Source organism: Rana temporaria, chromosome 1 (assembly GCF_905171775.1).
Source record: "Rana temporaria chromosome 1, aRanTem1.1, whole genome shotgun sequence".
NCBI classification, from domain to species: Eukaryota; Metazoa; Chordata; class Amphibia; order Anura; family Ranidae; genus Rana; species Rana temporaria.
Window position 1 is genome coordinate 37,618,359 of NC_053489.1, and position 13,450 is coordinate 37,631,808.

The 13,450-nt window shown below is 45.5% G+C and overlaps 1 protein-coding gene and 1 pseudogene across 2 annotated transcripts in view; both read right to left on the reverse strand.

Moving 5' to 3' along the window:
• The window catches only part of CTIF (cap binding complex dependent translation initiation factor), a 291,102-nt gene that overhangs the window by 86,842 nt on the left and 190,810 nt on the right, over positions 1-13,450 (reverse strand). The window contains exons 9-10 of one of the 2 annotated variants that reach the window (XM_040336576.1): positions 11,057-11,504; positions 4,060-4,362 (exon numbers count right to left, since the gene is read on the reverse strand). In XM_040336576.1, coding sequence (XP_040192510.1) covers positions 4,060-4,362; positions 11,057-11,504 — 751 coding nt within the window. The remainder of the gene's footprint in view (positions 1-4,059; positions 4,363-11,056; positions 11,505-13,450) is intronic. The other variant, XM_040336587.1, reaches the window with a different exon arrangement.
• Positions 6,612-6,743, reverse strand: LOC120925161 (annotated as a pseudogene).

Genomic DNA, 13,450 nt, shown 5'->3' on the forward strand with positions numbered 1-13,450 from the left:
CTAGGTGCCTGGGCCCCTCTTTTCATCTGATGGGGACCGTGCCTAGTACAGGAGGGCTGTCTCTACTGCCTTATTAGTAGCCCTGCTCCAGACTGATATCCACTGACATTCACCCATCAATGCATTTTGATATGTGCATAGGTCCTCCCAAGGGCTGTGAGCGCTTAAGTTATGTACAGCACCCTGCTGGCTCCTTCCACCAGCCAGCCATAGATAAGCACAGAGACTCGGTGATAAAGTCACTTTGTGTAAAATTAGGTATATGATGAAAACAGAAAAGTGTTAATAAAAATGTCATGTCATTAGTATGTTGATGAGGCAGTGGAGGGAGGAACCAGGGTAGTCAAAATATAAGCAGATCAAACTTTAAGCATCAACTCCTCCAGAACATCCCCGCTACTGCCAGTTTCACACGGACACACTTGTAATGAAAGAGCAACTTCTACATTCCTTGTGAAAAGAGATACGACGGGCCTCACTATTGCTGACAGCGTAATGTGTAATTATGGACATTAATAATTCCCACAGACATTCTGACCCAGGAAGAGGACCTGTCACCTGTTTTTCTGAGTGACAGGACTGTGAGACCCAGCTGTCCTCTTGCTGCTGTGTTTTATCAGGGGACTTCCAAGTATAAACAGTTGTGTGCAGGATTTTTCTTTTCATAAAGTAATATTCTTAAAAGACTGAGTGATGTGGAAACGATGCGGATAATGACATGCGAAGAGCCGGCAACATGGAAACACAATGGACAACCCACGTCCCATCCGGGCCAATTCTGGCACTTCGCTCCTACATTGCTTGAAAATTACATAGAACCCCAAACATTATGTATGTTTTTCTAGCAGAGACCCTAGAGAATACAATGGTGGTCATTGCAACTTGTTATCTTGCACGGTATTTGCTCAGCAATTTTTCTAACATTTAAAAAAAAAAAAAATGTTTCATGCGTTAAAAAAATAAAAAACAGTAAAGTATAGCTCATTTTTTTGCATAATGTGAAAGAGGGTGTTAAGCCGAGTAAATAGATAACCAACATGTCACCCTTCAAAATTGCACACGCTCGTGGAATGGCGCCAAACGTCAGTACTTAAAAATCCCCGTAATTTTTTTTACTGGTTACATGTTTTGAGTTACAGAGGAGAATTATTGCTCTCGATCTAGCGTTCGCGGTTATATCTCACACATGTGGTCTGAACACCGTTTATTAATGTCAGCGGGACTTAAGTATGCGTTCGCTTCTACGTGCGAGCTACCAGGGACAGGGGAACTTTAAAAAAAAATCATTTCTGTAATTTTTTTTTTTTAAAGTAAAAAGTTTAAAATATAAATTATCACTTGTATTCCTATTATAAGGAATGTAAACATCACTTGAAATAGGAATAAGCATGACAGGACCTCTTTACAGTGAGATGTGGGGTCAATAAGACCCCACATCTCACCTCTAGGCTGGGAAGCCTGAAATAAAAAAAAATTATAAAAAGAAAAAAAAAAAAACATATGGCTCTCCAGCCGAGGCGGCACCGTTTTTTGAATGCAAAGGCCGGGCGTGACGTCATAACATCACGCCCGACCTCCGAATGATCATAGAGACTCCGGCGACTATCTGGTCCACCGGAAATCTCTATGGAAGCATCTGGGGCCGGCGGATCTGTTCTCCGACTCACCGATCGCATCGGTGAGTCGGTAGAAGCACCGGAGGGTGGCGGTGGGGACATCCTGTCTCATCGCCTGTAAGAACCGATCAAGCGGCGGAATAGCCACTATGATTGTTCCTACAGTGCACGGATTCGCCGGCTCTAAAAGATAATATCTGAATGATGCCTGTAGCTGCAGGCAGCATTCGGGTATCCCCATTTAAAGCGGTTGTAAACCCGCATCAAATTTTTTTTCTCCTGTAAGGCAAAAGTCATAATGAGCTAATATGCACCGCATATTAGCTCATTATGAAATACTTACTTCGGAACGAGGTGTGTAGCACTTACCTGGTCCACGCCGAGCGAGATTTCATCTTGCCTCGGCGTGTCTTCCGGGTATCGCCGCTCCAGCGCTGTGATTGGCTGGAGCGGCGATGATGTCACTCCCGTGCGTGCGCGCGGGAGATTTAAAACTCGGCAAGGTCCGGCGGCTGCCGGTCCTTTCGCCGTAGATCCCCCCCTGCGCATGCGCCGCATTGCGAGGGGAATATCTCCTAAACCGTGCAGGTTTAGGAGATATTCTCCTTACCTACAGGTAAGCCTTGTTATAGGCTTACCTGTAGGTAAAAGTAAAAAAAAGTGGGTTTACAACCACTTTAAAGTCAAAGACGTCCATAGACGTACCTTGGGCAGGAAGTGGTTAAAGTACAACTATAGGCAAAAAAAAGAATATCCCCCATTTTGGACAGAGTAAGGGAGGGTTAGAACCCGTCAGTTTATTTTTCACTATCTGTATCCCATTGGGGAGATTTACTTTAATTTCTTGTCCCATAGCCATTTCCTGCAAGGGAATTCATTTGGTCCCCCCCCAGGTCCCCATTGAAAGATTTCCCTTCTATTACATTTCTGGGGACAACCTGAAATTTGGGATTTTTCTTTCATTTCAATAAACAGGACAATAAAGAGGGTGAATCTCCTTAATGGGGGCACAGACAGTAATAAAAACTAACATGTGTTACAATCTCTTTCCCTTCCATCCAGAACTAAAAAAATTAAGTTTTGCCTTTAGTTCTGCTTTAAGGCTTGGTTTACCCCAACCATGCGCTCGCTTTAGTGAGCAGCAGGAGAGCGTAAACCTATGGGAGCCTATTCAAATTTCATTTTCAACAGCATTGCTTTTGCAGACAACTAAAATCTAGTTTCTGATTGGTTGCCATTGATTATTCATTTGTTAACAAATTGTCCCCTCTCTGCCAAAGTGGTTGTAAACCCATTACAACCACTTTAACCTACAGTTAAGCCTAGATTAAAAAATCTTACCTGTAGGTGCAACAAATATCTTGCAAACCTAAAAGGTTCAGGAGATATTTGCAAAAAATAGCGGCACTAATGTCTATGGCGCATGCGCCGTAGTCGACATCGGGCGCAGGCGCACTGAGCGTACCGCTTCTAACGGCGATCATGCTGTTTGTGGCGGCACCCGCGCAGGAGTGACGTCTTCCGGGTATCGCTGCTCTGGCGATGTGACTGGCCGGAGCAGCGATACCCGGAAGTCACTCTGGGTATCATGGCGTCGGAGGAGAACGAGGGCCGCTGTGGGGGCTTCGACCTCAGGTAAGTAATTCATAATGAGCTAGTATGCTATGCATACTAGCTCATTATGCCTTTGTCTTACAGGTTATCTTTTTTTTGGACAAGGGGGTTTACTTCCTCTTTAACTGGCTTCCACTAGCCCAAACGTATAAAATTTGAAATACAAACCAGGATTTAGAAAGACATCCTCAACATCGCCCCCAGCTACATCACCAACCTCATCTGCAGATATTGCCCAAATTGTCCGCTTTGCTCCTCCCAGGACATCTGTCTCCCTTGTTACCTCCTGCTATGCTTACCTCCAGGACTTCTCCAGAGCCTCTCTAATCCTCTGGAACTCCCTGCCACAGAATGTCCATTCAGCTCCTACCCAGTCGGCTTTTAGCCAATCCTTAAAAAACTCACTTATTCAGGAAAGCCTACCCCTCCTCCACCAAACTACTTGAGTTAACACCATTAGATCATCCCCTGCAGCTATTGCCTCTTGTACCACCTCCCTTTAGATTATAAGCTCCACGAACAAGGCCCTCCTATTCCTTCTGTATTGAACTGTATTGTAATTGCGCTGTCCCCCTTTATATTGTAAAGCGCTGCGCTATAATAATCCTGTATAATAATATTATATTTACAAACAGTTTTTCATGTGGTGAGAAACCAAATTCTCATCTTATATATCACAGTATGAGTTTTCATTAGTCCGACGAACCGATATGGGCAATGAGCAGATATTTCTCAGAAATAAAAAAAAGGGTCAGATATGACATCAGTGGCCGAGACCAAATCTTTCTTAATTCACTTTGCCAACTCACCAACCAAGGAATGAGCCTACCTGAAGCATATTGAGGAGAATACTCCGGAATTTGGTCCCTTCCACCATGAAAAGAGCCATCTTGTCGCAGAGTTTGGCAGCGGTGTGTGCAAAGCTTCTGTCTGTCACAGCTTTTTGATAAATAGTCTTTACAATCTCCCCCAGCATCTGCTCTGAGTTGGCCGAGTCCTGGGCTTCTTCCATGAACGTGGTGAGCTTGAGGTCCACATCACTGCTGTTATTCCTCATACTGTTTAATATTTCTATCAGTTTGTCCATTTTGGTCCTCTGAGGATTGGTTGACTCGACCGCGTACTCCTCCTGCTGGGACAAAAACAAGATACATCAGAAGACCAAATTCCCGGAGCTCAGACCGAGGTAATGAGAAAACGTCTGAAGGTTCTTATTTATCCGCGTTGTAGTAGTCACATTCAACTGGACTTGTTATGTAATGTTGGGGAGGGTTTCATAGCTTCTCTAAACCACTTCTTCAGTTGTAATTAGGGTTGTCCCGATACCATTTTTTTAGGACCAAGTACAAGTACCGATACTTTTTACCATGTACTCGCCGATACCGAATACCGATACTTTTTTTTAAATGTGTCCCTAAATGCAGCCATGTCCCCCCACAAATGCAGCCATGTCCCCCCCACATATTGCAGCCATGTCCCCCACATATTGCAGCCATGTCCCCCACATATTGCAGCCATGTCCCCCACATATTGCAGCCATGTCCCCCCACATATTGCAGCCATGTCCCCCCACATAATGCAGCCATGTCCCCCCACATAATGCAGCCATGTCCCCCACATAATGCAGCCATGCCCCCCCACATATTGCAGCCATGCCCCCCCACATATTGCAGCCATGTCCCCCCACATATATCCAGCCATGTCCCCCATACCTGGATGATGCCGCTGCTGCCGCGTTAATCAGCGTGCGGGGAACATTACAGCTTTCGTTTGAATAGCTGTATCCCCGCCGCGCCGTGTATAGACACTCCCCCTTGCTCGGGATTGGACAGATCATCCGTCCAATCCCGCACAAGGGGGAGTGTCTATACGCGGCGCGGCGGGGATACAGCTATTCAAACGAAAGCTGTAATGTTCCCCGCACGCTGATTAACGCGGCGGCAACTTTGCGGCGGCGGGGGGGGCAAGTATTCTATTCAGGCATCGGGGGCATTTGCGGGAGTACAAGTACTCCCGCAAATACTCGGTATCGGTCCCGATACCGATACTGGTATCGGGACAACCCTAGTTGTAATGAGTGTCAGGAAGATGCTCCAGCATTTCTAGCTACATAGGGGCATACACATACACTTCCCAACTGTGCACTGTAGCTTTACTGCTACATTGCGGGCCGGCTGCGCAAAATCACACACACACGTGACTCTGCATCTTCGGTTAGGGGGAGCGTGTGTCCGCCCGGCATATTCCGATCACCGGGTCCCAGCCAATGATTAACTGCTGCCACCCTGTGATCAGCTCTAAGCTTCCCTTAACACAGCTCTGCAAGCGTAAACAACGCAGAGTTGTGTTCATTGATTGGAGATCTTTGTTTGCTCATTCAAAACACACCCAAAAACTCCCCCCGGTGCCAAAAAAAAGTGCGCACACAAAGAGTGACACAAAATGTGCAGCGGATGTACTATGGACCTCTGTAGAAAGGATTTTACCCTGATACTCATTATGGCCCGTCTGCCCGAAACCAGATGGACCTCGTTCTCTGGAGGGTGTACCGAAACAGAACCACCCGAGTACTTGGTGGGGCTCCCCTGAAGGGAGACCCCATGAGAAAGGGCGAACCAAGCCAGAAAAGTCATGTCCACCCCCTCCCAAGACTTTCACGCTAGGCCCGAGGACCCACACCCTACCAGCCACACAGTGACAAACTGTGTACACCTCACACAAAAAAAAATTAATAAAAGAAAGTGGGGAGAAGGAAGTGAGAAGAGGAAGTGAAAGTGGCCATTGTGCAATAACAGTGGCCGGCCCTTCAGCCAGGAATCAAAAATTCCTCTGGTCCTAGCCAACAGGTCTGGCCCTAGATGCAAGTGTGAAAAAAGTGTGTATGGCGTAGTGACCAAGGTGCCAATAAAACTCACAGTGCCCTTTAACACAGTGAGAATTATGGCACCCCTGGACCGCCGCTCCAGGGGCACATACAGCAAAGGCTTTTCTCCAACCCTGGCCCATAGCCAGACTGGTGCAGCCCCGTCCCAGATGGGAGGGTATCAAAACACAGAGCTCATGGGGAGACCCAACTGGCACCAGAACTCCACCATCGCTCCCACCTAGATACATTCGGAAAGTGCTAGCCAATGCCCCTCAATAACACCAAAAAGGGGCAGGCATGCCTTTCCAAAAGACTGACAAGGACAGGAACCACACAAATCTAGGCCAGAAGGCCAGGGACCCAACCCTTTGGCCAGACCCAGTGTTTCTTCATCCATATCAGAAGGCAACCCTTCCAGCTTTCTCTTAAGTAGACCTATTAACGACCATCTGTTACGTCGAGCAGTCCACTTTCGGCTCTCCCTGATACCAACCGTCCTGGTTACCATTACGCCAAGGGGATTTGCATAGCCACTGCCACCCCTAACCCACCGCCGTGGATCAGGGATGGTTAGCACAGCACCACCACTTGGCAACTGATAAGAACAGATACTACACTTGATCTTAGCCAAAAGGCCGAGAAGCGATCCAGTTGCAGAGAACAGAACTGCATTGAAACTGAAGTTTGCCAATATACAACAAGCCCAGAGGGAAGGCAACCAGTGTTAATTTTGGCAGCAAATTTCGATTTACTAAAATGGCATTTTAGTCCCATTTTAGTCTTGTGCATTTGTTTTAGTCGTATTTAGTCGACTAAATCTCTAGTATATTTTAGTCGACTAAAATGTCCTGCGTTTTAGTCATATAAAATCTCCAGTACATTTTAGTCGACTAAAACTAATTTTAGTTGTCCAAAATCTAATGGGTGTAATTAAATTGTAATGCATTAGTTAACATTTCTCTACAATTTCCAAGCTCATTATATACGGCTGGAGTGAAAAATCGAATATGTTATTATTTATGGTATTGAGGTGTGAACATGCACTACAGACCACTATTAATTTTGAAGTCAAATTTCAATTTAGTTTTAGTCGTATTTTAGTCGACTAAAATGTTTTAGTCGACAAAATTAACACTGAAGGCAACCCAACCAGGAGCACTCACAGGTTGCAACAACGATGAGTAGTAGCAGAAGGTCTCAGGCATTCCACAAGAAAGAACGCGGCCTGGTCGATTCGTACCCAAGTAGGGAGACTTCCAGTTAGGATGGAGTGTCCCTGCACTTCCCCTACTCACCTGGAACCTCTCTCTGATCCTAAGCACTGTCCCTACTCTATCCACATGCGAAATGCATGCCAAACCCGGGAGGCAGGGTCCTAAATAGATGGGTACAGAAAATATACGAAAACAGTGCAGCGCAAAACTTAAACGAATAATACACTAGTATTATAAATATAAAATTGATGAAAAATAATATTATTATTAATAAAGTCCAAAAATATGGGGGTTCAGGAGCCTGTTTACTACGTCGCTCAGCTGCCGTCCCTAACACTGAGATGATTGTACTTCTGTAATGCCGTTTTTTGTCTGGCCAAATGTGAGTAGCCTGACTTTTTAAGGTTGCTAATAAACTTATTCAGCTTAACAGAGAGCACTTAGTTCTGTGATGATCTCTTCCATGTTCCCGTCCATGAGTTTTGGTTGCCTTATGTGGATCTGATTCATCAGCCTGGTTTTCCTGGTTATTGTGATACCTGCCTAATTGACCATTTGTTAACTCAGTGGTCCATTTGCGAAGGTGAGAGTACCCATCTCTAGCGGTGGAGGGATCACTTTTAAGTTTTGGTGTTTTTATCACGTGGTGAAGATTCGCTTACACTTGGCACTTTTGGACTCTGCTCTTTTTGGACTTTATTAATAATAATATTATTTTTCATCAATTTTATATTTATAATACTAGTGTATTATTCGTTTAGGTTTTGCGCTGCACTGTTTTCGTATATTTTCTGTATCTCCTTGGATTTTGTGATTATCCTGTTGTGTTCAGCCGGCATTACTGGCGATCTGAACCCTGGGGGTCTTTTTCACTTGAAATTATTTACATACTTATATTTTACCGAATATTGATCTACATATATTTGCGCTGATTGCACTTTATTTTTTTGTATAAATAGATGGGTGCCAAAGTCACATGGCGCAGCAGCAATCAATAGGATGAAGCCCCTCTGTGACCAAGGAAACCATAGAAGAAGCAGATTCCTCTCGGCTTCCACCTCCACCTACATTGTCACTGTGGATGAGCACCACCGGCAGTGAAGAAAATAGACTGCACCTGCCTACCGGCTGATCTACAGAGATCTTGGAACCTCGGAAAAATAAGACTTGTCACTTCTTACACTTCACCAAATTCGTCAAAGAGAGTGTTCCAACGATACCACCAAAGCTCAGACAATGGTCAGTGCTAAGCAAAGCGGACATGAATCTTATATCATTCTGATTCCACCTGACATTTTTCGTTGTCAAGTTGGTAAAATTGCTCAAGCTGCTCATCTGTTCCTCAGGACAACATTACTTTCCCTTTGTGCCAGGTTTGATGAATTAGCCCCTATAAATTCCGGTTCTGCACAGCCTTGGACTACTTTCAAAGTAAAGGCCTGATGAGAAAAAGCAGCAATGATTATTAAACCAGGAGCTGCAAATTAAAGCATCTAAGACTTTTCAGCGGCACATCTGCCAGCTAAGCGGCTGAAATGTTCGGCGTCCTCGGCTTCTAGATCTGATTATAGGTAATTGCTGGCTACTTTTCATAAGAACTGAAATAAGATTATATACATAATATGCTCGGCCTGCTTTCTGCCAGATATCTGTGCATAACATCACACGTCCTTGGCCTGCTCCGAATACGCGTGTCATTGTGAAATAATTCATTAATAAAGAGCATGTCCAAGCAAAAAAATATAAAAAATATTCAGTAAATCTCAGCAAAACATTTCACTATGCAGCACAATTCGCTATGTTTTAATTCTTTAACCACTTGCCTACTGGGCCCTTTTACCCCCCTCCTGACCAGTCCAATATTCAGAGCTGTCACACTTTGAATGACAATTGCGTGGTCATGCAACACTGCAATCATATGACATTTTTATGATTTTTCACACAAATAGAGCTTTCTTTTGGTGGTATTTAATCACTACTGTTTTTTGCTAAACAGAAAAAAATAAAAATTAAAACATTTTTTATAGTTTGTTATACAATTTTGGAAACAGGCGATTTTTCTCCTTCACTGGTGTGCGCTGATGATGCTGCACTGGTGGGTACTGATAGGCAACACGGATATGCAGCATTGATAGGCTCCGATAGGGGACGCTGATGTTTACATCCGTGATCAGCTGTCACTGGACACAGCTAATCACGTGGTACAGGGCTGCTGCGATTGGCCCCTTACCTGTGATCAGCTGAGTCCAAAGGATCACAGAAGGAGCGCAGGAAGTGCGATCACAGGAGGACGTCCATGTACACCCCCCCACCCAGGAAATTAACCCACGGGAAGGTGTTAGATTGTGGGGTTGATTTGCTAAAACTGGAGACTGCAAAATCTGGTGAAGCTCTGCATAGAAATAAATCAGCTTGCAGTATTTTTTGTCAAAGCTTACCGTATTTTCCACTCCATAAGACATACCACCAACCCCCCCCCCCCCAAAAAATGGGGGTAAATATGTATGTGCGTCTTATGGATCGTGTTACATACCGGCAGAGGAGAGACATCCCAGGTCTCTCACGAGTGCCGGGCGATCTCCACCCTGGGCCTGTCACTCAGCCAGACCGGAAACAGAGCAGCCCGAGCGGCCGAATGGAGTATGGCCGTCGCTCGGGCTGCTCTGTCTTCTGTGACAGGTGGATCGGATGTGATGACTCGCATGGGCATGCCAGTCTGTGCGAGGTGCTCAGGCTGAATTTCATGGGACAGCTAAGGCTGCATTTTATAGCACCGGTAAGGCTGCATTTGAGTCCAGCAATCCACTCCCTCTTCCCTGGCTGTGATTGACAGCAGTGGGAGCCAATGGTTCCTACTGCTGAATCTTAGCCAATGAAGAGGGAAAGATCTGGGGAGGGCCGCTACTCTCGTGCAGATCGCTGGATCCAGATTGGGTTTAGGTAAGTATTGGGGGTGGCTGCGGGGAGATCTGCACACTGAAGTAAAAAAAAACTCCAGCTTTTAGAACCCCTTTTAGGAATAAACTCCAGCCTTTAGAACCCCTTTTAGGAATATCTGCACTTTAAAATTTAAATTACTAACTGAATTACATTTAGTCTGCTAAAGCACCATTTATCATTTTTAGAATCTCAGGGCTGCAGATCTCCTTGAGCCTCTTTTAGCCACTTCTTGAAACAGTTTCCTGATGGTGACAGTGTACCATGCCTGACGACACAATTTTTAAGAGGAGTACTGAGGCAGGCTGCTGTGATGTTTCCAGAAAGCTATGTACAACACCCTGCCAGCCCCTTCCACCAGCCATGATTTGTATAGAGAAGCACTAAAGCTCTTAAGCTGGCCATACATTGATTAAAATTCGGCCGGTTCAGCAGGGACCGGTCGAATTTCGATCCAAGTATGGGCAGGCTGGTTGCACCCAAGTTGATCTATGGATCGACTTGGGTACAACCAGCCTGTTGGGAAAAAAAAAATCTTGATCAGTGTTGGTGGGTATAGCTGGTGGTGCTAATCAGTGTATTGTCATTCAAGGGAGGTCTCCCAACTGTCAGAATACAATAGAGCAGCGGGAGGGATGTGGATGGGTCATTTGAGTCATTTTCTTTTGTTCAACCTGCTGGTTGAACAAAACAAAAATAACAACACATGAATGTCCAGCCCAAGTAATGATGTATACAAAATAAACTAACTTCAAACAAGGTTTAGGTACTGCAATTTTTTAACCCATAGAGGCGCTGCAAGACCTTACCTTCTCTCTTAGCCGTCTCCGTAGCCGATCTTTTGAGGACTGGAGCAGAGTCACCTTAGGCCTGTCGAGCTCTTTGCTCTGAATACTGTCTTTCCTTTTGGCCTCGGACTCTGCCGTCCTGGTCTGCTGCGGCTGTTCCTGTATGGTTTCTGGGCTGCGCTGTACCTCTAGTGGGATGTGTACTGTGCAAACTGTGGTGTCCTCTATCTTCAGGCTGTCCGTCTCTTTGGCATGTTTCTGAGAGTCTTTGTCGTTTGGCGGATGCTTCTGGTTGTGGTGCCATCTGCGGTTTTGACTGTAACCGTGGTGACCTTGCTTGCCTGAGGAGTGCGGCGCTTGGCTTCCTTGGTACTGCTTCTGGTTCTCCCTGCTGTTGTGTTTGGCAGTAGCTGGTTGCTGCTCGTTGTTTTGGGCCGGCTTGTTCCCTCCTTGTGACTTCTGCTGCCTCCTGCAATATAGAACACAGTTAGGGGCCTGATTTCTGAAGGTTGAAGTTCCTGGGAAATAATTCAGACAGTCTGTTTAGAAGGTTCCTCTGAACAATTTCCCCACTCATTTCATTCAAAGATGGCCGTGTACAATACAACCTGTTGGGTTTATGAATGGAATTTGAGGAAAATATAGAATGACCCACCACTCTCAAATTGTGCCAAGGGCTTCAGCTCTACAAATCCGGATACTTCCCGGTATATAAACGCAAAGGGAAATATTGTAGAGCTGGTTTTATCAACCAGCATTTGCTAGGGGTGTCTTGAGCAATTTCAGTTGGATATGCAACTACTGGCTCCAGGTATCTTTTTAGCTGTAAAGGGACATTCCTTCAAGTGGCCACCAATGTAAGGGTCATGCTTCCCAATGGCCACCAATGTAAGGGCCACTGCAAAAAGGGACATTCCTTCAAGTAGCCACCAATGTCAGGGGCATTCTTCCCAATGGCCACCAATGTAAGGGTCATTCTTCCCAATGGCCACCAATGTAAGGGCCACTGCAAAAAGGGACATTCCTTCAAGTGGCCACCAATGTAAGGGTCATGTTTCCCAATGGCCACCAATGTAAGGGCCACTGCAAAAAGGGACATTCCTTCAAGTAGCCACCAATGTCAGGGGCATTCTTCCCAATGGCCACCAATGTAAGGGTCATTCTTCCCAATGGCCACCAATGTAAGGGCCACTGCAAAAAGGGACATTCCTTCAAGTAGCCACCAATGTAAGGGTCATTCTTCCCAATGGCCACCAATGTAAGGGTCATTCTTCCCAATGGCCACCAATGTAAGGGGCAATCTTCCCAATGGCCACCAATGTAAGGGGCATTCTTCCCAATGGCCACCAATGAAAGGGGCATTCTTCCTAATGGCCACCAATGTAAGGGGCATTCTAATATCTACCAACGTGAGGGACATTTCCATAAACCTTATTGGCAGATTCACAGGTATTAATTTAATATGTTAAAGGTTATAGTGTATGACAAATGAAAACATGAGATGACAGTAGAGAGGTGCACCAAGGATTTGTTTCAATGCTATTCAATATCTATACATTGATTATTATTATACACGATTTATATTACAATACCTGCTCATAGAGCTTACATTCTAAAGGGAAGGGGTGGTGGTACAAAAGGTAATAGATGCAGGGAATGATTTGATGGGGGTGGCTCAGGGACAGTTGTTGGGTGGGTGTGGGATAGGCTTCCCTGAATAAATTAGTTTTCAGGGATCGCTAAAGGTGGACAGTTTAGGGGCTGATCGCACATACTAGGGCAGGGAGTTCCAGGGGATGGGAGAGGCTCTGGAGAAGTCATGAAGGCGAGCATGGGAGGAGGTAACAAGGGAGCTAGCGAGAAGGAGGTCCTGGGAGGAGCGGAGGGGGCGATTTGGGCGATATCTTCAGATAAGGTTGTTGATGTAGATGAGAGCGATGTTGTGAATAGCCTAGTATGATCAGCCATAACTTTTTGACCACTGACAGGTTAAATGAATAACATTCATCTAGGTACAATGACACCTGAAAGTGGGTGGCATATATTAGGCAGCAAGTAAACATTGTCCCGGAACTCGATGTGTTGAAAGTAAAAAAGAATAGGCATTGCAGTTTGTTGCGTATGGGGCTGCATAGCTGCAGACCAGACAGGGTGCCCATGCAGACCCATATCCACAGCAAAACGCGCCTAAAATGGGCACTTCAGCATCAGAACTGGATCACGGAGCAATGGAAGAAGGCAGCCTGGTCTGATGAATCACATTTTCTTTTACATCATGTGGATAGCCGGGGGCGTATGTGTTGCTTACCTGGGGAAGAGATGGCACTAGGATGCAGTATGGCAGGAAGGCAAGCAGGCGGAGGCAGTGCGATGGTTTGGGAAATGTTCTTGGGTCCTGCCATTCATGTGAATGCT